Source organism: Nansenia antarctica (genome assembly GCF_963989245.1).
Source record: "Nansenia antarctica genome assembly, chromosome: 6".
NCBI classification, from domain to species: Eukaryota; Metazoa; Chordata; class Actinopteri; order Argentiniformes; family Microstomatidae; genus Nansenia; species Nansenia antarctica.
In genome coordinates, this window is record NC_137676.1 from 30,122,957 (window position 1) to 30,148,349 (window position 25,393).

The 25,393-nt window shown below is 47.2% G+C and overlaps 1 protein-coding gene across 1 annotated transcript in view; it reads left to right on the forward strand.

The window, feature by feature from the left end:
• Positions 1–25,393, forward strand: part of LOC308160189 (paired box protein Pax-7-like) — a gene marked incomplete at both ends in the record, with an annotated part of 95,987 nt that overhangs the window by 36,693 nt on the left and 33,901 nt on the right. The window contains 2 exons of the mRNA XM_080534084.1: positions 13,143–13,327; positions 14,135–14,327. Coding sequence (XP_080390210.1) covers positions 13,143–13,327; positions 14,135–14,327 — 378 coding nt within the window. The remainder of the gene's footprint in view (positions 1–13,142; positions 13,328–14,134; positions 14,328–25,393) is intronic.

The following is a 25,393-nucleotide window of genomic DNA, read 5'->3' on the forward strand; positions in this document are numbered from 1 at the left end:
AGGCTTTTTTTAGGCTTATTACGGTAGTTCACCAACAAAAAAAGCACAGGAGACACGCATTTCCCCCCGCTGATCTGTATAGCGGGGGGGGGGGGGGGGAATCTTATGACACGTAACTCCTCCTTGTCCCGGGTCGCTCAGTATAATGGAGAAGCGTTTCTCAAAGTACGGCACGGCACGGCTCGGATACAAATGCGGCCCAGTTCGGGTCGGTAGTGGAAAAGCGAATAAGAGTTATTCAAAGTAGAGACCCTGAGGTGAGACCCTGTGCTTCTCAGCTCCGGTCGTGGAGACCTTACGAGGCGGCAGCTTTTTGTTTCGTACCCTGCATGGACTCACCTGAGGAGCAAACTAGTCATCAATGGTCCTTGACTTGTTGAATCCGTGCCTGACGGCATCCCTGTTGGATCTGAGGAGCAACTGGAACTGAAAATGACTGGTTTGACTGGTTTAGACCAAACTATTGGCATCAACATTTATTCAATAGCCTAAAAAATGTACAATTATCACCAGAGAGTTGAATTATCACCACTGAGTTAGTGTTCCAGTAGAAAGAACACCATGACACCAGATGTAGCCGTCAGTGCCCTCTCAAAACTTCTATCTGTTTTACTTCGGGTTGTTGTTGAGTCGAAGACTCAAGACCCATCTCTTCACCTTAACTGCTCCTCCTGAGACTTCTACTGCCCCCCCACTGCGTCCCCTGAAGACACCCGTTTTTTCCCCTTTACTGTGTCCCCTAAAACGTCTTGTACTGTCTCTCTGTTTCTCCAGTGTCTATATAATAAAAAAAAAAAGAATAAAAAAAAGGTCTAGGTTTAGAAGATGGTGATAGAAGTAGATTTTCCCTTCTATCACAGAGACTGCCAATGGCCCCTGGCCTGAGCTGGATTACTCTTCCTGCTACGACTGGTGGATTGATGATTCACTTAGTTAGTCAAATGTATCGTCGCTTTGGAATAAGGTGTCTGCTAAATGCCAAAAATGTAAATGTAAATATTGTTACACATCAACATTGGACTGATTTGAGTCCTCACTGTCAGAGGGCAGTCCTTCACTATCACACCAACATGGCAGGATTGGTCAGACCCGGGTCATGTGACTTGTTTTTGGCAGTCGGTTTCAGAGGGTCTGACTAGCTGTCGGCCACGGTCGGAGGTCGTAGGTCAGCTCAGAGGCCCATTCTCTTGGCACGAAATCCCCCCGGGGTGGAATCTGTCCATTCTATGTGTTCCTAGTAATTTCTAGTCACTGATTCAAACGGGACAAGTGGAAACATGACCACAAGTACTCCGAACACGATCAGACATAATAAAGGGACACATTTGTCTTTCACTGTAAATGAATGTGAGCTAAATTATGTCATGTGAAAGCCTGAGGTATTTGAATCGTGGCAGTAATGTTGTTAGGCGATTTTCCTTCTAATCTAATTCTGGAATGGGCTTCGAAAATATCCCTATCCGGTCAGTGCAAATTTTGGTAAATAAAAAAAGTGTTAATAAACATACAACATATTGCAAACATAGTTTATGGTTTGGCCATGGGACAGGCATGGAGACTGACAAACTGCTCCATTGTTATAAGCCATGAACGCTCCCTTATGGATTCGGAGCACATATCTCCATATCACCCAATATCATGAGCGCATTAATGACTTTCACTATCGACCGATGTTAGAATACCTACTCCAGACTTCTGGTCGGTGACGAATGGAGTCGCCACGCGTCCCTCAGGCTCCCGCTACGTTTCCTAAACAACTCAATTTTAAAGCCTCGTTTCTGCACGCAGCCAAGTGAAACTTGATAGCGTTTTTCTTTTATGTACATTTCATGCAAGACAACTTGACAAATGACATCGAAATACCTACTCCGCCTGCCACCTCCCCCAAAACATTCTGGAGAGACTCTACATGGAGAATGGTGGAGGCTGGTGGAGGCTGGTGGAGGCTGGAAGAGGTTGGTGGAGGCTAGTGGAGGCTAGAGGAGGCTGGTGGAGGCTGGTGGAGGCTAGTGGAGGCTAGTGGAGGCTGGTGGAGGTTGGTGGAGGCTGGTGGAGGCTGGTGGAGGTTGGTGGAGGCTGGTGAAGGCTAGTGGAGGCTGGTGGAGGCTGGAGGAGGCTGGTGGAGGCTGGTGGAGGCTGGTGGAGGTTGGTGGAGGCTGGTGGAGGCTGGAGGAGGCTGGTGGAGGCTGGTGGAGGTTAGAGGAGGCTGGAGGAGGCTAGTGGAGGCTGGTGGAGGCTAGTGGAGGCTGGTGGAGGTTGGTGGAGGCTGGTGGAGGTTGGTGGAGGCTGGTGGAGGCTAGTGGAAGCTGGTGGAGGCTAGTGGAGGCTGGTGGAGGTTGGTGGAGGCTGGTGGAGGCTAGTGGAGGCTGGTGGAGGCTGGTGGAGGCTAGTGGAGGTAAGAGGAGGTAACTAGGAGGACAGGCTCGTTCGAACTAGGCTAAAACCGACAGCCTCTTAGCCTTAGAGTCCGTCCGCAGCGTAATACACAAGTCCCCATCTGAGCTGGGGAAATTAACGGAACGTCGTGGCCTTAGCTCCCAGCGCTCGGTGGAATCGTAAGTAAAGCTGATTGACCTTGGGGGGGTGGGGGGGTGCGGGGAGCAGATTAAAGCCAACAGACGACTGGTTTCGTGCTCTGAACCGTGCCCTTCTGGGCCTCTCTCTCTGTGTGTGTGAGACACTGAGGGAGACACTCAAGACAGCGGTGTCGCTGGGGGGGGGTTATCTAGTTTTTTCGCACGACCTCGTGGAGCCAGAGACGGGGGTAAGGACAGGGGCCGGAGGAGTCAGGTACCAGGGGAGCCCTGGGAGAGAGAGATGGTTTGCCTCTTGACACCCTCTCTGGCTTTGGTAAAAATCCGTGGCAGCCTGGCCCTGCTGTTGACCCGTTTGGGGCTGCAGCTGCTGTCTGACTCCCTGTCCAGATGTCTGAGTGGAGAGGGTGAGAAAGAGGGTATGGAATGATGGTGGTGTGTGTGTGCGTGTGTGTATATGCCTGTGTGTGTGCCTCATCATAGTGAAAACACACGTTATTCAGCTCCCTCCGTGCAGAGAGAGAGGGGCAGAGAGAGAGAGAGAGAGAAGCAGAGAGAGAGAGAAGCAGAGAGAGAGAGAGAGAGAGAGAGAGAGAGAGAAGCAGAGAGAGAGAGAGACAGAGAGGCAGAGAGAGAGAGAGAGAGAGAGAGAGAGAGGGGCAGAGAGAGAGACAGAGAGAGAGAGAGAGGGGCAGAGAGAGAGAGAGACAGAGAGGCAGAGAGAGAGAAGCAGAGAGAGAGAGAGAGGGACAGAGAGAGAGAGAGAGAGGGGCAGAGAGAGAGAGAGACAGAGAGAGAGAGAGGGGCAGAGAGAGAGAGACAGAGAGAGAGAGAGAGACAGAGAGAGAGAGAGAGAGGGGCAGAGAGAGAGAGAGAGGGGCAGAGAGAGAGAGAGAGAGAGAGAGAGAGAGAGAGAGAGAGAGAGAGAGAAAGAGGCGCAGAGACAGAGTGGAGGGTCAGCCCATCTGTCTTCATCAGTCACCACCATTCCCTAACTACATCTAGCCTCCCACCACAACGTTTTCCCCTCCTCCGTTCCCACCACACAGTTGAACTACCTTGGTTTGACAACATCGGGCGCTGATCCATATCTCTGCCAAACCACACACACACACACATGCCCGCCCGCACGCACGCACGCACATGCCCACACGTACGCCCACACACACACACACACACACACACACACACACACACACACACACACACACACACACCTCCCTTGTCAGCCTACATTCCAGACATGAGCACCAGAATGTTTTCTGTCCGTGGAATTGACAGGTGTGTGGAGGTGACAGGTGTGTGGAGGTGACAGGTGTGTGGAGGTGACAGGTGTGTGGAAGTGACAGGTGTGTGGAGGAGACAGGTGTGTGGGGGTGGAAGTGACAGGTGTGTGGAGGTGACAGGTGTGTGGAAGTGACAGGTGTGTGGAGGTGACAGATGTGTGGAGGTGGAAGTGACAGGTGTGTGGAGGTGACAGGTGTGTGGAGGTGGAAGTGACAGGTGTGTAGAGGTGACAGGTGTGTGGAGGTGGAGGTGACAGGTGTGTGGAGGTGACAGGTATGTGGAGGCGGAGTGGCTACGTGCAGTAGAGTGAACACAGAGAGAGACATGGAAAAGAAATGAAGAAATGAAGAAAGTAACATAGTAAAAGTAAAAAAAGTAAAAAAGTAACCCTAAATTGATAAAGTGATAGATTTTACAGTGGCTTCAATAGTGCAAAAAATGCTGCGCAGAGTACGATGATATGAAATGCAATATAATACAATACAGTATGAATGAATGAATGAATGAATGGTCTTTATTGTCATTGCTATAGTACAGGTACCAAACAACGAAATTTGGGAGGGGTGGCTCCCCTGGTGCTAGGAAAGAAAAAAAAAAAAAAAAAACAAGAAGGGAAAGGAGCTGGTTTACATAAATAAAGGCTATGTACACTATCCACTATACTATACTGTACAGATAAAACGACTAGGGTTGTCATATTGCACATAGTGTTATTGCACATTCATTTAAAGTGTCGCAGTTTGCAGGCTTGAAATGTACACATTTGTGCCTCAGCACTACACCTGCTTTTTCAATCCAGCAGCTGCCATCAATCCGTCCAGACTGTCCAGGCCCCAGAACCTAGGTCTTTGCTGTGTTTAGGGCCTGGATGGCCCTGGGGTAGAAGCTGAGCTTCAGTCTGTTTGTCCTTGCGGCCATGGTCCTGTACCGCCTTTTTGAGGGCAGCCGGGCAAAGTGTTCGTACCCAGGGTGGGATGGGTCTCTGGAGATCTTGGAGGCCTTCCTGAGGCAGCGTGTGTTGTACAGCTCTTCCAGAGAGGGGAGGGGGGCGCCGGTGATCTTCTGGGCTGTTCTCACGACTCTCTGTAGCGCATTTCTCTCTGCGGCTGTGCAGCTGGAGAACCAGTTGCAGATGCAGTAGGTGAGGATGCTCTCCACTGCGCAGCGGTAGAAGGCCACCAGTATCTCCTGCTTGTTGGGTGGTAGCAAAGTAATGGTATACAAGTAATCCAGTTGTGTGCAGTATGTTCATTTTCGCAGTGAGCGTGGGGTTGGCTGAGGGGTGGCAGACCCTTGCACCCTTCCAGTGTATTTCACCAGGAGCCAGATTGCTTTGGGGTAATGTTTGTCAGCCTCTGGGTTTTAACCCCAAGGCGTCAGTACCGTTTCCCTGACGGCAGTAGCTCCAACACTTTCTGATTGGGGTGACTGGGGTCCCTAATAGGGGTGGACATCAATGATCGACGATCGATAATTGATTGATAAGGATCTTGGTCGATCACAAAATATTTTGCTCGATAATCATTAATAAATTGAGTAGAAATTAGTTTGTCCACATTATGTGTGAGAAATGAACTTTGCATTTGCCTTCGCATTGAATTTTGCAACGCAGTACGGCATGATGCAACAAGTTACGCCGCTCATTGCAAACACTGCGCAGTGACATATAAATACAACACGACCCAGATGAAATACCACCTGCAAACAGTACATCCGACCCTGATTGCTCCTTCGCTACCTTCTCAGCCCTCCATCACGTCTCATCTAATACGCGAGAGGTGTGATGCACAACGAGAAGAGAAAGTAATGATGGCCATCTGCAAATTAATCGAAACAGATATTCTGCCGCTCAGTTTTGTCGAGGGTAGAGGATTTTGTGCGCTCATGCAAATAGTCGAGCCAGCATATCCTATTCCATCGCGACGTTCCATAACCAGGGGCATAGAAATCAAGAATAACGTTTTTTCCCCAAGGAAAACTTGTTATTTCTGCCCTAGGCGTTGTTTGAATGAAAAAAAAGCTTATCAATTAATCGATAATTGATCGTTAATTCTTGTGATTATCGAAAAAGAAATTTTGACCGTTTGCCCAGCCCTAGTCCCTAATGATCCTGAGGTCCTTTCTGACACACCGGTCCTCACAACCGCTGATCTTCTCGGGCTGTCTGCACTACCCTTTGCAGCGATTTGTGGTTTTGGTGCAGTGCAGTGCAGTTCCCGTACCAGGCAGTGATGCAACCTGCTAAGATTCTCTCGGTTGTGCCTCTGGAGAAGACCCCTTGGATCTTTAGGCACCTAAGCCCAACTTAGAAGAGGCGAAGTCGTGCTGTTTTCACCACCTGGTTGCTTTTTTCTTCCCACCATACATTGTCAGACAACCGCCTCAGTGTTCCGATCAGCTTATTTTTCATCAAAAAAACGACGGCTCGACGCTATCCACTATCCGCTACAACCCTAGTTGAAATAACTTAGCTGCACCCGTAGGGGGGCGGTGTTCTCTGAGAGGACGGACGGCCTCCCTGACAGAGAGATGCTCCACTCCGCCTACCTTCACCACCCAACTCCCTGACATCGGAGGTGCTCCCAGAAAGCCTCGTCTTTTGACTCTTGTCAACACGGAGCTCCTCCTCGGAGCCGGGTGTTTTGTGGCGCCACAAAGGAACAAATGGGATTTGTGTCGATTGCCTGGTCGGAAACGGTCGTGGCGTACCCCGTGCCACTGTTCCAACAGAGGGGGGGGGGGGGGGGGGGCGGTTATTATTCAAATTTAAATGAATTTCTTTCAGTCTCTCTCTTCTTACTCCCTGATACTTATCGGGGGGCTAATCCCCCGTCCCCACCACCACCACTCCCAGTGACTCACACTCCTCAGCTCCTTTCATTAGCATAGCGGCAACCCTGGCTAGCAGACAGATGGAGAGATGGAGCGGAAGAGAGAAGGGAACAAGGGAGAGAGGGGAGAGGAAGAGAGAGGGAACGAGGGAGAGAAGGGGAGAGGAAGAGAGAGGGAACGAGGGAGAGAGGGGAGAGGAAGAGAGAGGGAACAAGGAGGAGAGGAAGACATAGGGAACGAGGGAGAGAAGGGGAGAGGAAGAGAGAGGGAACGAGGGAGAGAGGGGAGAGGGAATGAGGGAGAGAGGGGAGAGAGGGGAGAGGAAGAGAGAGGGAACGAGGGAGAGAGGGGAGAGGAAGAGAGAGGGAATGAGGGAGAGAGGGGAGAGGAAGGAGAGCTTCTTTTTTACAAGAGATCTTGAGCTCTGGAGTTCTCCCTCTCTGGTCTTTTGTCCTGATCTGAGAGCAGGGCTAAGAGGTTATTTCTAACAGCGCCCCCCCGGCGTGGTTAGAATTGTGTCTTGGGTCCCGGGGGGCATTTGGACCCGATCGAGCCTGGGGTTCCTAACCAAGATGTCTAGAGTGGGAATGTCATTGATACATTGGGTACATTGGGTTCACACATACAGTAGGAATATATGTATGTGTGTGTGTGTGTGTGTGTGTGTGTGTGTGGTGGGGGGGGAGGTTCAGTGTGTGTGTATGTGTGTGTGTGGGTCTGTGTGTGTGTGTGTGTGTGTGTGCGTAATTGTGTCTTGTGAGTCATACGGACCATCTGTGAGCAGTAAAATCCCATTTCTCTGTATTGTCTGATGCCTTTCTTTCTTTCAAGCTTGCCTAGGCCCTAGGGTGACCTCACCACCCCACATATAACTCCCCCCCCCACACACACTCCTCCCACTCTCCCCAGCCACACTCTTCCTCTCTTCCTCACTCCTACCTCCTCGTATCGACACTCAGACAAGAGAGAGAAAGTGAGATCAGAGAGAGAGAGAGAGAGAGAGAGAGAGAGAGAGAGAGAGAGAGAGAGAGAGAGAGAGAGAGAGAGAGAGAGAGAGAGAGAGAGATGGCGATGTTCGTCTTTTCATGCCTCTCAGCCTCTGTTATGTCCGACTTTTTGGGCTGTGAAATTGGATTACGTTATCCAGGTGGTTCTCCTCATGGTTGATGCCGCCCGGCCGGCCGACACACACACACACACACAGGCGCAGGCACACACACGCACACACACACACACACACACACACACACACACACACTCACAGGTGATCGGGAGTCGTGGAATGTGAAATCAGAGTGACATGTGCCTGTCCTCCATTTCCCCCAGTGAACATCTCTCCTAGGCCAGGGATCCGACAACCTGTTGTCTTTCTTTTTTTCTTTTTCTTTTTTCTGAGTGGGGCAGTCCCACTCCTATTTTGGATTTTATTGGACAGATATAGTGAAGACAGACAGGAAAGGAAGGAGAAGAAGGGAGAGAGAGGGCATGTCAGCAGGGCATGGGCCGGATTCGAACCCATGCCGACATGGGCATAATGTGTGCATTGTAGACAGCAGTGCTAGACCACTGGACCACCCCAGGCCATGGTGCTAGACCACTGTACCACCCCAGGCCATGGTGCTAGACCACTGGACCACCCCAGGCCATGGTGCTAGACCACTGGACCACCCCAGGCCATGGTGCTAGACCACTGTACCACCCCAGGCCATGGTGCTAGACCACTGGACCACCCCAGGCCATGGTGCTAGACCACTGGACCACCCCAGGCCATGGTGCTAGACCACTGGACCACCCCAGGCCATGGTGCTAGACCACTGGACCACCCCAGGCCACTTATTGTCTTTCTATTCCAGGGACGTTCCTGGTACGTTCCTTCCCTAGACATGGCAGTCTAGCAACTTGAACGTTAAGTCATGAAAACTCAATGTTTGACCGAACATGCTAACAACGTTCAGACAGCGTTCTCCCCCCCGCGCGCTTTCACCCCCCCCAACCCACCCCTTTCTATTCTTCTGGATTTTTCTGTGATCTTTCTGGCACAATTGTGGAAATATTGAAATATGCACCAGTGTGTGATATGAAATGTAGCCCAAAAAAGGGACAGGTGCCCTGCGGCTACAATTGGCAAATTCATCTTTTTTCAAACACCCCTCTCTCCCTATTAGATTGTGGAATATTAATCACTTTTTTTGTACCTAACTATCACCTTTTGGAAATGGGAGAGAGTGTTTTTTTCAGCTCTGCAGCAGCCAGTCTGCCAGACAGAGAACATCCCTGTTCCAAGGTGACATTGCGGTCTGGTTCCAGAGCAGGGCATCAAGTCCTTCAGACTCTGGAGCTGCTCAGAGCCTCTTAGAGAACCCACTGAGCCTTGGAGCCGCACACACACACACTCACACACAAACACACACACACACACACACACACAAATATACACACACACACACAAATACACACACACACACACACCGATAAACACGCACACACACGAGCACGCACGCACACACGGACAGACACAAACATATATAAACACACACACACACACACACACACAAACATACACACACACACACACACAAGCACGCATGCACCCACGCACACACGGACAGACACAGACATATACACACACACACACTCACACAGACACAAACATACACATACACAGACACAAACATACACACACACACACACACACACAGACACAAACATACACATACACAGACACAAACATACACACACACACACACACACACACACAAACACGCACACACGCACAGACACAAACATACACGCACACACACACACACACACACACACTCAGACGCTATATATTTTATTACTAGTTGTATTGCTCATTGTATCCTGTCTTATTTGTCACTTATGTCCTGTACTGTTGTGACTGTTTACCGGTATCTTCAATCATGCCTATTGTCTTATTGTCTTGTGCTGCAATGTCAGGAACCAGAAGCCTAAGAATTTTACTCTCTTACACTCATGTAATGTGCAACAATAAACTTGAAACTTAGAAACGCACACTCACACACACACACACACACACACACACACACACACACACACACACACACACACACACACACATTCTGTTTGAGCCCAAACAGCAAGACATTGATTCGGTAGAGATTGAATTTGGACATGGACAATGGACATGAGGTTTCACCATAAACTGTTTGTTTTTCCATGAAGTCTTGATGTATCTTTTCTACAGACGACACACATGAAGTACAAATGTGTTAGTATTACAGTTGATAACTTTGCGTTGGTAGTGCTAGGGAGAGGAGGAGAAAGAGGTGTATGCTGGTAAGTTGTGTGAATTGAAAAGTGTCTCCGCTCAATTCTCTCACTCTCAGCACCTCGGGCAAATACTGCCTCATCTAATTATTTGAGCCCCCCCTCGAAAATAGGACTCAAATGATATTCTCCACTTGAAAGGCATGTTTTCATTTGCGCAAAAATTTAAAACCTGAAATATCAGTCAGAAGGAGAGGAAGAAAGTGACGCGCTTGAGGCGAAAAATTGGTGGTGTGTGTGTGTGTGCGTAATTGCTTGTGTGTGTGTGTGTGTGGGATGTGTGTGTCAGTGTGTTTTTATACTTTCATCATATGTATGTACAGCACGTGTGTGTGTCTCTGTGTGTATGGAGTGATGGAGGTTGTGAATTTCTGTGTGGACTTTTGCACACAGATGAGGCTGTTACCTGTATATACAGTAAAGTGTGCTACTGTATGATTTCATTTACCAGTGTAAAAGTGTGTTGAGGTATGTGTGTTCCAGTGTGTGTGTGTGTGTGTGTGTGTGTGTGTGTGTGTGTGTGCTCACCTGCGTTCAGGCTCGTACTTGCTATGAGGCTTCTCTTTCACTCACTTTTTTTTCTCTCCGCCACGTTTAATTAAGACCTAAGCAATTAGTGTCCCACTGAGTTGAAAAGAAGGTCATTGGTGCCTGTAGCAATGAGCACTGCTCTTTCATTTTGCAATCTGCTTAATCTGGGGGCGGGAGAAGGAGAGAGAGAGAGGGGGAGAGAGAGAGAGGGAGAGGGAGAGGGAGAGGGAGAGGGAGGCTCAGGATAGATAGCTAGAGGAGGCAGGTCCAGGGCTGTGTGTCTGGAGCTGTGGGCTGGAGCTGAGGAACCTGCTGAGTCTGAGGGTTTGGTTTACTGGGGGGCAGAGAGGGGTGTGTGTGTGTGTGTGTGTGTGTGTGTGTGTGTGTGTGTGTGTGTGTGTTGTGTATGCGTGTGGGAAGGTCTTGGCTCTGTCGAAGGCCTTAGGGCTAGTGGCTAGTGGCTTTGGTTTGCCCTGTAATTTCACTGGTGTCTATTCTTTTTGCATGTAGGGCGGAATTCTAAACAGAGGTATGGTACATAAGCATCTTAGACATTATCATTGACGTTTTAGAGCAGGATGGGAATTGTGCAAAAGCTTGGAGTCCCTGAATGTCCCCCAAGTCCCCTGAATGTCCCTCAAGTTCCCTGAATGTCCCTCAAGTCCCCTGAATGTTCCTCATGAAGCCCTGATCTGGGTAAGACGTAAACACGATGCTATCGCGATTTGAGCATAATGTTATTGATTATGAAAGTGCTGATTGTAAAGCTGTCATGATGTGTCATACATTGAAATCTGAATATAGTTGAAGAAGAAGATATGCTTATTTGAATGTTGGTCCACCTCAAACCAAATACCAGAGAAACTCGCTCTGAATCTGAAACAAACATGTTTGCTCCCAAATGGCAGACGATACAGTGAATCCAATTCACAAATTGTAAAAGTATTTAGTGAACCTAAAATGGTTGTTTGTTATATTGAGTGGGCTCTTCAAAGCGGAAAGGTTCCTAGTATAAAAAATAAAAAAAACGGAAAACGACAACAACAAAATACGCTTTTTGGGTAATTTGCACGACTTGAGAATTGCCGGCATGCAGACCTTTTCACCAGACTGTGTCACATATGGCTCTGTGTGTGTGTGTGTGTGTGTGTGTGTGTGTGTGCGTCTGGGTGTGTGTGTGTGTGTGTGTGTGTGTTTATGTGTGTGCACATGTCTGTCCCATCCCTTGTCTTGGCCCAGCTGAAAGCGTTGCTTGGCGGAGAGAGAGCTGTTTAAAAATGGACGCCCTCTCTTTGTGGCCTATTCAGCCCTGGCCCATTGTGCTTCTCTTTCACTGGCCCTCTCAAAGGGCCGGCCCCGTTTGGAAAACAACAGGAGATTAACTGCACAGACAGTGTATTAAGGACTGATGAATCACCCCTGCAAGCCATAGATCAGTGACATTCAGCCTGTCTTCTCGCACACACAAGGCTCCCTAGAGACTGGGTTCAAACACACATATGGATGAACGCACTCACTCACTCACTCATGCGCCCACGCACACACACACACACTTGCATGCATGCATGCACGCACGTACGCACGCACGCACGCACGCACGCACATACACACGCACACGGTAGTTCAAACTCAGGCAGTCAAACTCATTAGTGACTTGAAAGCCTCCATTTGAAGTGATGAGAAGATTGATGTCTCCCTTGGGTGTGTGAGGTGTGTTTGTTTGTTTGAAGACACTGAAAAGACCAAGAGACTTTAGTGGTTCATCAAATCGAATCCAAATCAAATGTTATTTGGATAGCGCATTTCTCACAAAATGTAACCCAACGCACTTCACAGAGAGCAGAGAAGATAAGGCGACAAGTAAGATGTCGTGATAACAGAACACGTAAGCAAGCAAGCAAGCAAGCATGGGCGAAAAACCTGTACACTGTGCATCCAGGAAAATTCCCCTGCAGCCCTCTACTCATAGAGCGACTACCTCCAGTTTGTTCATGGGCCCCGTTAGGCGTGAGTAAACCAACACTGAACATCTCCAGCATGAGGATTTGATCTTACTAACTTACTAATAGCCAGCTGCAGGATCGGACACTTCCATTGGATGATGTCCCACCCGGTCTATTCGAAACATTGCGGTTATTTATGTGTCGCTTACGCCCTGTTAGGCTCTTCATCTTAAGACCAGAACGATTAGCATAGATGGTCCGGTTCTTAAAATGCCTCTAAGACCTACCCCGACTGACAACAGCACTTTCACCAAGATTCAAAGGTATTTGATTGGCATGTCAGGCAATTATCACCCCCCCCCCCGCCACCCCCTTACCCCTCAATTACACTCTGTGAACCAGTTTGGACAAACAGTTATCAGTTATGTGAAACAGCAGGTTCTCTACCATGATCTTCCGCTCATCTAGATCTTTCAAAGTCTTTCTGTTGTCCATTTCTCTCTTTCTTTTCCTCTTTCCTGTAGTGAAGGGGTGTGTTCAGAATGAAAACAAACCACAGAGCAAAACGTTGGAAATCAGCAGAAATGGTGAACGTCGGTAATGATCAGGGTTGTGTCGATACATAAGCCACGCAGAACATTGAGGCGACTGAACGCGCCCCTGCTAGTCTCTCGTTGACGCCTGTCACCCTTCTCTGTTCCTCCAGGTGTGGTTCAGCAACCGGCGAGCCAGGTGGCGTAAGCAAGCGGGAGCCAATCAGCTGGCTGCGTTCAACCACCTGTTGCCCGGCGGTTTCCCTCCCACTGGAATGCCGACACTACCCACGTACCAGCTGCCTGAATCCGGCTACCCCACCGCTGCTCTCTCCCAAGGTACGCTCGGTGTCACCTGGTCAACAGTACCGTAGCCATTTAGCTACATTCTGACAGGAATCTCCCAAAAAGTAGAGTTGTGTTTTTTTCCACCGGGACTGGCTGATGTACTGTGCGTGCTGTTCCGATAGAAATGTATACCCTGGAGCTAATAGTCTTTTATATATCTGGTAGTTCTATAAAACAAGAAAGCACTGTGACTGCTGAGGGCACGGTCGAAGGTTTTACTTACGATGACTGTTGTATAGTCGATTCACTTCTATAGACAAATGTACTTATTATAAGTTGCTTTGGATACGTAAAATGTAGTTCTGTGTATTGCACGTACAAGCCATTATCTAGCCCTGATCTGTGCATATACTGTAGATGTGTGCTCCTTTTTGACCCTAGTAGGTAAAACGTTCTTACTGTCAAAGGTATGAGCAATGTCCTTTATACTGTACATACTGTATGAGAAGGACATACAAATATCATTATTTGAATATGTGACACGGTCTGGTGAAAGGGGGAACAAGTCAGCAACCAATCGAAATGTTCCAACGGAACTACGTTTCGACGTTGTTGAGAAACACAACACAAACTCGCTTCGTCGAGCCCAAAATACTGCAACAACGCAATGGATTGGGTGAATAATCCCCACTGCTACCTAGTTAACTAGAACACTACTTTACATTGTTAGCAGGCTCACAAAACAAGCTGTGTTAGTTGACTAGCGAGCGAGTCACTGATTTTCAACAACGCTGAAACGTGTTGACGTTTTTCAAAAAGAAAAGTCCCAAAATTAATTTTAGATTTTTCCCGCCTGTTTCTTCCTGTCAGACGTCAGTGGAACGGTCCACCGCCCCCAGCCCCTCCCCCCCTCCACCATGCACCAGGGCGGCCTCTCGGCCCCCGACGGAGGCTCCGCCTACGGCCTCTCGTCCAATCGCCACGGCTTCTCCAGCTACACAGACGGCTTCATGAGCTCGGCGGCGCCTAGCAACCACATGAATCCCGTCAGCAACGGCCTCTCCCCGCAGGTACGTAATGTGCTGTTTGTGTGTGTGTGTGTGTGTGTGTGCGTGCGTGCGCCCGAGTGCGTGGGGGTGTATATGTTTAATCATGGCTTCATTGATTGAATTTGAGCCCCAAGACATGCAGCTACTTACTAGCACTGCTTGGGAAGACTGTTGTTTTGGTTTAACCCCCAAAAACCCAGTTTGTGCGGGTTTGATTGAACAGGGGCCCCCTCGGCCGCTCTCTCGTTAGCTAAGCGTGTCTCTTGTGGTTTTAAAGTGTTTGAGTGGGTACGGCTGTGATATGAATATCCTCTCGCTACAGGGGGATTTGTGTGTGATATCATTTCACAATTAATTTCATCCCGTATCCCTGAGTCTCCTAATGACGGTAGGAGGGCTGATTGTTCGGCGCTGTGATTCTTAAACGAATTAGAGTTTGGAACTCATAACTACAATGATGCTCGGTGCAGTGTGCACTTTGGGGGAAACAAGTAATTGGAAGAGATCATAGCGAGGAAAAAGAAATAATCACACCAAACTAATGACTCAATAAATCGTCTACCCGTGTCTACCGAAAGTCATTTGACGAATTAACAGATGTTTGCCGCTGATGCACTCTCGTCTAATGAATTGTAGCGACATCTCTTGATGTTTGGCGACTGTTTGTCCCGATTGTGAATCTCGGTGTAACTCACGATTAGGCCCGGCATTCAATCAATTGCAGATACGCGCAAAACCACGCCGCAAGTGTTTACACTGTATCGGAGGGTCTAATTATAACAGACCCCCCCCCACACGCTTTGATTTCCTTTCATTTCATCATTGTCTTTGGATATTGACACAAACCCCAACATTCCTTACAGTACAGAATCAACATTCTAACTCGGACACACACAGGTGCAGGCTAGCCCTAATCCTAACTCAGACTGTCTTGGTGCAGAGTATGAACTGACTAGCCCTAATCCTAACTCAGACTGTCTTGGTGCAGAGTATGAACTGACTAGCCCTAATCCTAACTCAGACTGTCTTGGTGCAGAGTATGAACTGACTAGCCCTAATCCTAACTCAGACTGTCTTGGTGCAGAGTATGAACTGACTAGCCCTAATCCTAACTCAGACTGTCTTGGTGCAGAGTATGAACTGGGGAGTATTAGCTATGACCATCCTGTGTTTCTCCTGACCATCTCTTAAGGAAGGACAAGGGAATTGACAGGAGATTTATATATATATCACTATATATCACGCAATATATCACTACTGTAAAATCAATTGGTTTCAGAGGACTTCAATATATTCCCTTATTGTGTGTGTGTGTGTGTGTGTGTGTGTGTGTGTGTGTGTCTCCATGCACACAGGGATTCTTAACGTTATCCTCTCATGGTGTCTTGAACAATAGCCGTTCCAAATGACACTTTTCTGGTCGGGTTCAACTCCTAAGCGCCCAGAATAGGGAAATGACTGACATTGATGCAAATCACTGAATGAGGAGGAAATTATAACGCAATTACTCACCCAAAAACTGGGCAGTCCAGCCCACCCCAAAGCAACACGATCTGACTAACAGGCAGAAAATAAGATTGAAATGGTGTTTAAAAGAGTTTGAAAATGAAATTCAATGCTGCGTTTGTCCACAATTACCCCCTCGTTCACACATATTTTATTGGGACTATCTCCCACCCCCCACCTGCCCCCCCCGTCTACATTTTTTCTTCCCAAAGCAGATTGGAAACTGGTATTACTTCCTCTTTTTTTCTCGGGAGAAGAAAGAATTAAGGATTTGGTGACAAAAAAGAGATTTTCTCTTGTAGTGGAGAGTTGGGGGGATAACAGGGGCGTTTTGCGCCGTGTTTGATTGTTAATCGTGGTGGTGGGGCTTTGGGAGCCTAATGCTCGCGTGGCACAAACCTGCATAAATATCGGAAACAGGGTTGGCTTTTTTTGTATTATTAACGCGCCTCGCGCTCTGCTCTCCCTCGCCTCTTCGTCGGGGAAGAAAAGATAAAATAACAACCCCTCTCCTGTTTTACATTAGGGATTACCACACCAGCCTACTGTATGGTGGAGGGGGGGGGGATTTTTCTATTAAGAGGTGTCCTTACTTAGATTTTGCATACGTATGAGTTTATGTATTAAGAATGGAATATATACAAATTAGTTTTTCATATAGGAACTAATCGGTAGTATATTTTTGAAGACGTGTTTTTTTTTGGGGTGTGGACATTTTGGTGAACTGTGGATGTATACAGTACCTCAGTAAACCACCCTCAAGACCACCAGGACCAAGCTCCGGACCTGGGGTGATGGGGCCTTTTCAACCGCAGCCCCTGTCCCTCTGGAACGCCCTCCCCAACCACATCAGACAGGTCAACACCCTGCCAACATTTAAACAGGCCCTCAAAACCCACCTCTTCAAGCTCGTCTTCACCAGTTAACCCTCTCCCCCTCCCCTCCCCATGTGTCCCCAGCACTACCTCAATTAGGCCCCTATACTTTATTTTATTTATTTTTTGTTTCTTTTTATTATTACTACTCAATCTTTTCAGTTTATAAAGCGTCTTTGAGTGTCTAGAAAAGCGCTATATAAGTCTAATGTATTATTATTATTATTAATATTATTATTATATTATAATATATTATTATTACCTGTATGTGTGAGAAGAGGGTTATTTCTTTAGGATCAGCAAGCCCTATGAACCGCTTTTCTCTTTTTCCCCCTCCTTCCCTCACTCTCTCTCTCTCCACCCCCCCTCCCCCCACCTCTCTCTTTCATAACCCTTCACCCTGGTCCACATGTGACATGTGGCAATCCCATCAGCCTCTCATTGTGGGAGAAATTAATGTTCCTTTCTGACAGGAGTAGCACAGTTCAGGCCCCATCGTACCACCACACTGCCTCTCAACACAAGACCCACCTTCTCTCTCTTTCTCTCTCTCTCTCTCTCTCTCTCTCTCTTTCTCTCAGTCTCTCTCTGTCTGTCTGTCTCTCTCTCTCTCTGTCTGTCTGTCTGTATGTCTGTCTGTCTCTCTCTCTTTCTCTTTCTCTCAGTCTCTCTCTCTCTCACTCTCTGTCTGTCAGTCTCTCTCTCTCTCTCTCTCTCTCTGTCTCTCTCTCTCTCTCTCTCTCTCTCTCTCTCTCTCTCTCTCTCTCTCTCTCTCTCTCTCTCTCTCTCCCCCACTCGGCAAGGAATTTGAATTGAATCTCTTCCTCCTTCCCCTGTCATTACACTCCCTCTCCCCTCTCTCTCGCCCTCTCCTCAACGTTGCATCTCCAAAACCCACTGTACGTCCCTTAATAAAGTGCTCTATATGCGCACAGCTAGAGAGAATATTTCCTTTACAGCAGGAGCATATGGGTGGAGGTAAAGCTTTCACCAGCACAAATTAGTCCATACAGTGCAGGGTTTTGAAATATATATGGAAATACGGTGTGTGTGTTTACGTGTGTGTGTGTGTGTGTGTGTGTGTGTGTGTGTGTGTGTGTGTGTGTTTACGTGTATTTACGTGTGTGTGTGTGTGTGTGTGTGTGTGTGTGTGTGTGTGTGTGTGTGTCAGTGATGCACAGGCTGTGTTGGGGACTAGTAATCAGTCACAGTTGAATTGACGGGCTGATGAACAGCAGTGGATTGGGGGAATGGATGCTAGAGAATCCTATTTTTTATGTAGTTTTGTTTGTTGTTCTTACATTTGTTATGGCGGATGTCAGTCGAGGCACACTCTAGCAAATCGAGCGAACGTCTTTCCCCCCCAAAGGAATGTTTCTGTTCAGAAGTTGTTTTTAATTTCCTCTCCTTGTTCAAACAAGCAACTGTCTAGTGAGTATGTGTTTTGGTCGTTGTAATTGGTTTGACTAAAGTTTGCTGTGGGGAGAGCTTGACCAATTTTCGGTTTATGCAACTATCAGCAACCTCACGAAAGAGAGAGACGTTCATTGTCTGCAAAACGTATTTTTGTCTTGAAACCTCACTAATTATAGTGTTGCATACAAACTTACAGTTTAGTGAGCTTACGTCTTGTCACCAACAGCGACCAAACCTTATTGCCTCACACAGTATACAAATACAAGTCAATGCGCCATCTTTACAGTTCAAACTTTGGTTTGTTGTGGAAAAACCTGATATGACCTGCATTCACACTTTCTTTCATTCCCCTATTTTTGACAACAGTGAGCGAGCAAGATGATTTCTTTTGGTAGATCTCAGGGGACCAAGCTTTAGACAATAGCAATCTGTGAGTTTACAGCATCTATTCCACACAGTATATTTTCGACTTAGATTACTTAAGTAACCAGAACTAAAGATATCAAGTTGATAAAGGTGTCAGGGCTTTGTGGAAGAGTGTAATTACATCTGGGTGGACACAAACAGGTTCTCTCTCTCTTCCTCTCCCACACGCTCTCTCTCTCTCTCTCTCTCTCTCTCTCTCTCTCTCTCTCTCTCTCTCTCTCAGTTCACTCACTCACTCACTCTCACTCACTCTCTCTCAGAGAGACTCTCTCTCTCTCACTCACTCACTCTCTCACTCACTCTCTCACTCACTCACTCACTCACTCACTCACTCACTCACTCACTCACTCTCTCTCTCTCTCCCCCCCCCCACACTCTCTCTCTGTCTGCCCCAACCGCTGTTAGTAGTCTATTGCTCCGTTCAATGAAGTGCCTGTTTGAGCCTCTGATTGAGTAGTCCTGAACTCTTCCTCTTCATATCTCTCATATCTAGAAAAGCCCATCAAATGAAATGATATGTTTACCATAATAATACAACTATTTGGATCTGACAGTACATTAGTCCTTTGGTTACATGAGCAGGAGCAGGCCTGTTTGACCTTGTTGTCATATCAACAATGTTGACCCTTTCATCATCAAACCCATCTTCTACATGAGATGAGACAATGTAGAAAACATTTTCAAAGATCGAGCTTTAAAAAAGAAAAGAAAAGAACATCCATGCAGTGTGACAGGCAATAATACAATTTTGGATAGTGTATATTGCATTTGCAATCTAATTCACACTAGCCATTTTGCGTCTCCCCTCTCAAATTGAATGTGAAAGAATTAGACCTGACTTTCATGTGCCGTAGGAAACTAGCAGTTTAAATGCAACCAATCCCGAGTCTTATTGAGTGAAAGAAATGACAATAAGAAAATATGAGCCCTGTGATGATGGAAATGACACTTGGTATGTGTACAGTCCCTTCTCTCATAGCTCCAAAGTCATCTAGCTACATCCTCGTATTCCCGATAACGTAAAGCTGATCTTATTGAATCACAAAATACCCCGTAAATCTATTTGGCTATTTTGAACCACCCCAATGTGAGACTGTTTTCTATATAAACTGTCAGTCAGACAGACAAATGTTAGTTCACTAATCCCTCTGTCAGGACCAAGAACTTGTTGAACTGCCACTGAAAAAAAAGAAACAATCACTCCCAAACAAACCCAACAAATCCACGTACTCGTCGTAGAAAGTCACTGAAGAAAGAAAGTCTTTTTTTCCCCCTCAGTTTCCGTTGCAGTCAGTTGAGGAGAGGAGAGGAAGATTTGTGTTTTGGAATGGCGGTAGCTCTGGCTAGCTATTTGATGTCGGGAGTGAGAGGGAGTGTGTGTGTGTGTGTGTGTGTGTGTGTGTGTGTGTGTGTGTTTGTGTGTGTGTGTGTGTGAATAGGCTGGGTTTCAGCAACCGGGGGGGATCAGAGCCGCTGCTGCGCTCCCCGGCTCTCTTCCCTTTGATCCATATCCCCAGGCCTGCCTGCCTGCGCCGCGCGCGCTAACTCAGGCCTCCGCTAGTGATTCCTGACAACTGTCTGCCCGAGATAAGGGGTGGAGGGGGGGGGGGGGGGGGGGGGGGGGGAGGAGGAGGTCTCTCCTCTCCTCTCACCACTGCGCTCCCACACTTCTATTAGCACAGCAGCCACTTTAAAAAAGGGGCGGAAAAAAAATGGGAAGAATTATATTTAAGAAGCCTGCTCAGGGGTTGCCAAAAAAGAAAAATATAAACTGTTTTTCTCTCTCTTTCTCTCTCTCTCTCTCTCTCTCTCTCTCTCTCTCTCTCTCTCTCTCTCTCTCTCCTCCCTTCCAACCCCATGCTTTTTGACAAGACACTGTGCACCTGAATGTCAATGAGAGAGGGAGAGAGAGTGTTGCGCCTTAGTCTCCTGCGTTATTAGAACTTGGGGTATTAAGCTCTTCACTGGGCACGGTGTCAGCTGGCACGCTCCAGTGTCAACAAATCAGAAAGGATAAATGCATATATTTATATTTACATCGCTTCTATACTTAGAGACAGAGAAGACAGGGGTTGGGGGGAGGAGGGGGGGGTAGATACTTGTTAATTAGAACTCATCCTAAATACAGATGCTGTTTCAATTTGGCAAGAATAATAATAATTTAAAAAAAATGAAAGTAAGAGGCTTTACAAAAAAAAGATGAGACCTGCTCTGCTGCCCAAAACAAATGGTGGAATTTAAATCATATCCACTGGCAAAATAAATTTTTTAGCATACATTTAATTTCATTTTTCTCTGTTCTTTTTCTCTTTTTTTCCAGTGCTGGAAATGTAGAGAATGTAGAGTTTTTCTGGCTCTAGTAGTAATTGGAGGTAGTACAGTTTCAGTGGTTGAGAGCCTTCTTCTCCTCTTTCTCTGTAGAGTTAAGACCCTCACAAGGTATTTTATACAACCTAGCACCTCCTGTTGGTTTGGCAGGGCTATATTCAAATGAGGTGTTGGATCAATTAGACTGAGAGTACAGTACCAGACATGGGTGAAGAATATACCAGATACTTACTTGAGGCATTTTCTATTTAGTTTGTATAGTATTAGTTTCATTGTTCCAGGCAAACTAAATCAAGCACAGCTATTTGTATTTGTCTGTGCAGTTATTGGGTATTGGTTGATAATGTTGGCCGTTCATAACTTCTGTTTAAATTAGGAGTTGGTTGATGGATTCGTCCAAAATTCCATATTCTTAAAATTCCGGATCTTAAGATACTATTCTGTATATCTAGGCAGTCAGCGCTTTCTATACATGTTAGAAGCCCTCGACTGCAAGACCTCATTTGCTTGGGAGGAATGTCAAATCCGTTGATTGTTACTCTGTGACATTGGGGTGTTGAGGGGGGAAATATTTAGCTTAGGACACTGTAACACTGTAGGACACTGGTTGAGCTGGCTCTGTATCTAGGGGCAGTCAGTCTCTCTCTCTCTCTCTCCCTCATTTCCAACTCACTCCCCCCCCCCCCCCCCTCCATGCCCTCGTTTTCTCCAGAGAGGAAACATTATTCCACTCTCGTAGATGAAAGGTTAGGTCAGACCAATAAGGATGCTATTTAAATGCAAGAGTGTTGTGTGCGGGTGTGAGATAGTTGGCGGTGAAAGTGAGCTGTTGCATCCTGATAAATACCAAATATAAGGGAATGTGATTTACATTTATCTTGCAGGAGCAGCCAATATGAATTTCAGCAAATCCTGTAAGACCAGGATTTAAGTGGGGGGGGGGGACTGGTAGAGACCTAAGCACATACTGTATGGATCCAATGCAGTAGCATAGGACCAAGTTTGTCGAAACCGCCTGTGTGTGTGTGTGTGTGTGTGTGTGTGGTGTGTGTGTGTGGGGGGGGCAAACTGGACAACGCCATTACAAATGATCTTATACTCTCACCTGAGTTGTAATTGGTTCTAGGAGACGAGCGGAGGTGTTTTCAGTGTAACATTGGTCAGATAACTTAACGATGATGAATGTGAACATTATTATGCGACCACTCTTATTTAGAGGCCACTTTATGCCTGTGATGCTTGTCATGCGATCAAATAGAATGTGTCGATTATAACTTCACTACAATTATCACACAAGTGGAAACGCGTATTGTTTCTTTATAAACCACCTCAGGCTCCTCATCCAACATGATCTTGAATACCTGTCATATAGCCATATATAGATGTACTGTACATTGGGCTTTGATGTAAAATCATCAGAAGTGTGTGCTGATATGATTTCCATAAGGGACGTCATTATAGTGGTTATGATTTGAAAGAGCCTTTTAATCTATTTTAGCTCAACAATCACATCAAGCACATCAAGTGAACAATAGCTGTCATATGGAATGGCATTCTGGAATGGATACATCTGATTGTAAGGATAATCTAGACGCAAACAGCACTCATGTTTTCTTGATGATGTCCCTTCGAATGGACAACAAATACTGGGTCAATGGTCAAACTTGACCTAGAATATATCTTTTTCACAAAGTTAATATAATTATTTTCCTCAAAGTATTGTAAGACATGATGGTTTTACTATACATACCATATATGCTCCTTGACTGCAGATTATAGTGAGCGGGTTGTTGGGTATATACTCTACTGTAGATACTGTATCAAAGGAGAAATCATTTATCTCTCAGACGACAAACAAACAATGAATGTGGTTTCTTTGTGGTTTTGGCATGATGTCGGCCATTGTGCCTCTCCCTGGGTGAACCTGTGGGGTCATGTCAAAGGGACATTACATTGCGGGAGGAGGGGGGGGGGGATCACTGGTGTAAACCTGTAGTAGACAAGACACCCAGAGGTCAAAGGTCAACTGGATGCATGTGCTTCCTGTTGGTTCCAGATACCACTCTGACAGGTGGAGGAGGCATGATTAATACTCTAGCAGAGGTGCAACTGCCATTCAGTACAATCACACCTCCCTCTCTCTCACTCTCTCTCTCTCTCTCTCTCTCTCTCTCTCTCTCTCTCTCTCTCTCTCTCTCTCTTACTCTTTCTCCCCCTCATTGCTATGATAGAGGCTGCCGCCGTCAATTATATTTCCATACACAATTTGACAAAACCATAAAAAAGCAAGCAGTGTTGCATGGAGTACAGTTCCAAAACCATATAGGATCAAATAGAAACTGATGTTTGCAACATTTTGAAAGACAAGCTTAGCTCTCAACAAGAGTCTATACCTCCCTCTTTTTTGTTTTCTATTTCGCTCTCTCTCCCTCTACCTCCCTCCCTCCCTCCTTCCTCCTCCCTCCCTCCCTCCTTCCCTCCTTCTCTCCCTCCCTCCCTCCCTCCCTCCCAATAAGACGGGGTCCAGGTCCCCAGCTGTGCTCCCTCCAGACGCCCGTCCTCTCCTCCCTCACCTCCAGCTGAGAGCGATCTCGCTATTTATTTACATGTAATTATGACGACGGCGTGGCGATATTAACACTGTCAAGAACAATTGACCTGACATTCCTCACCGGGCTAACTCCCCGCTGTTTCCAGCCAACAAACCCCTCATCCGACTCCCCGCCACTCCCCGCCACTCCCCCCCCCCCCCCCCCCCCAACCCCCCCCGCTCTCAGCCGGTTCCCACGTCAACCGCGCGCTGCGAGTGTCGGCATCGGCAACAAATTCTCGCGGGCTGGAAATAAAACAACACTCTGGACTGGAGAAATCATTAAAGGCTGCCGTTTAATTTAGGTGGGGGCGGTATAGCGGAGAGACGCACGAGAGAGAAAGAGAGGGGGGGGGGGGAGAGAGAGAGGAGGAGGCAGCTCAGGGGGAGAGGAGGATGGAAGGAGGGATGGATGGAAGCAAGGGGGATGGAGGCAAGGGCTGGGGGGCCCCCTGTCCCCTAGCCCATCTCCGGCATATTACCAGGGGGAAATATAAACGGATCGCAGCACATACCTCCCACCGACGTGAGCCCCCCCCATAGAAAGCATTAACCTTTGGTTAGCATGGGGGGCCTTGTAACACTTTGGGATGTTTAAGAGCCAGAGAGAGAGCAGTGGGTTTCTGTGGTCTAGGCCTCTCTCTCTGTTGAACCAAGCAGGAGAGGACGGCGACGGTGGTGGCAATGTTCAAACAGAAAGATACCATCCTGACAACCCCGTTGACGGAGACTGATCACCACAACGCTATGGTAGCAATCCAGATAGGATTGACTAATTACCCCAAAATTACACTTCATATTATGCATCTCATCTCCAAACACGAGGAGATTTGCTCATTATATATATTATTATTATTATTATTATTATTATTATTATTATTATTATGATGATGAAATTATTATTATGATATATATATCTATATCTCTGTCTTTTCTCAGAGGGGGGGTTCTCCCCCGATTACCTGCATGACAGACGCTTAGTCACGTCTGTGTCGTGTGCGTGTCCATCTGTCCCTCGCAGTGTGCGGTAGGAAGTGTGTGTGTGTGTGTGTGTGTGTTCGTTCCAGACCGCTGAGGGGTTAAAGGAGCCATATGCCCGGCGTTTCCCCCGTAGCTAAACTGTGTTGTGAGGAGACGACAGCTTGTTTGGTCGCACGCTAATCGCTGTCATCTGGGCCCTTCCTGCTCGCTGCCCAGGTCCTGTCACTGTCAATCAAACTGCCTCATTTGAAACAATTAAAGACTTCCAGCCGCGAGTCCCCCCTCGCTCCTCCTCCTCCTCCTCCATCCCTCCCTCCGGAGGGGGGGGGAATACCACATTTCACTTTCAATTAATGTGCTGTGGGCAACTAACGCGCGGCTGGGAGCCCCAATCAGTACTGTCATCTGATCCTTGCCAATGGAGAGAGAGAGAGAGGGGGGGGGGGGGGAGGGAGAGGGAGAGAGGAGAGAGATAGAGGGAGGGGGAGGGAGGGAGAGAGGAGAGAGGAGAGAGGAGAGAGGAGAGAGGAGAGAGGAGAGAGAGAGAGAGAGAGAGGGAGGAGGGAGGGAGAGAGAGAGAGAGGTTTGGCGGTCTTTCAGGGACACTATGACACGACCAGCTAATTGAATTCATGCAATGGCTTTTATTTTGAAATAGCCACTTAATGTGCTCAGCTGAGGGTCTGTTTCATAGCCAGACGCCTTCCGGGAGACTGAATATGAGAGGTGCGCTCGGTTATGACACTGGGGGGGAATATTCAATGAAATATTAGAATCAGGGTGTAAGATGAGGTGGGTTTCAGTGTATAGCATTTAGCAAAACACTAGCATGTATAGCATGTTTCAATCTTGTCTTCGCTCCCACACGGACATTATCAGCGGAAATATTTTCAAACATTACCTAGGAAGTCGAATGATTTCTACGCCACAGAAAATGTCATATTTTGTCCCCTCACTGGGATATA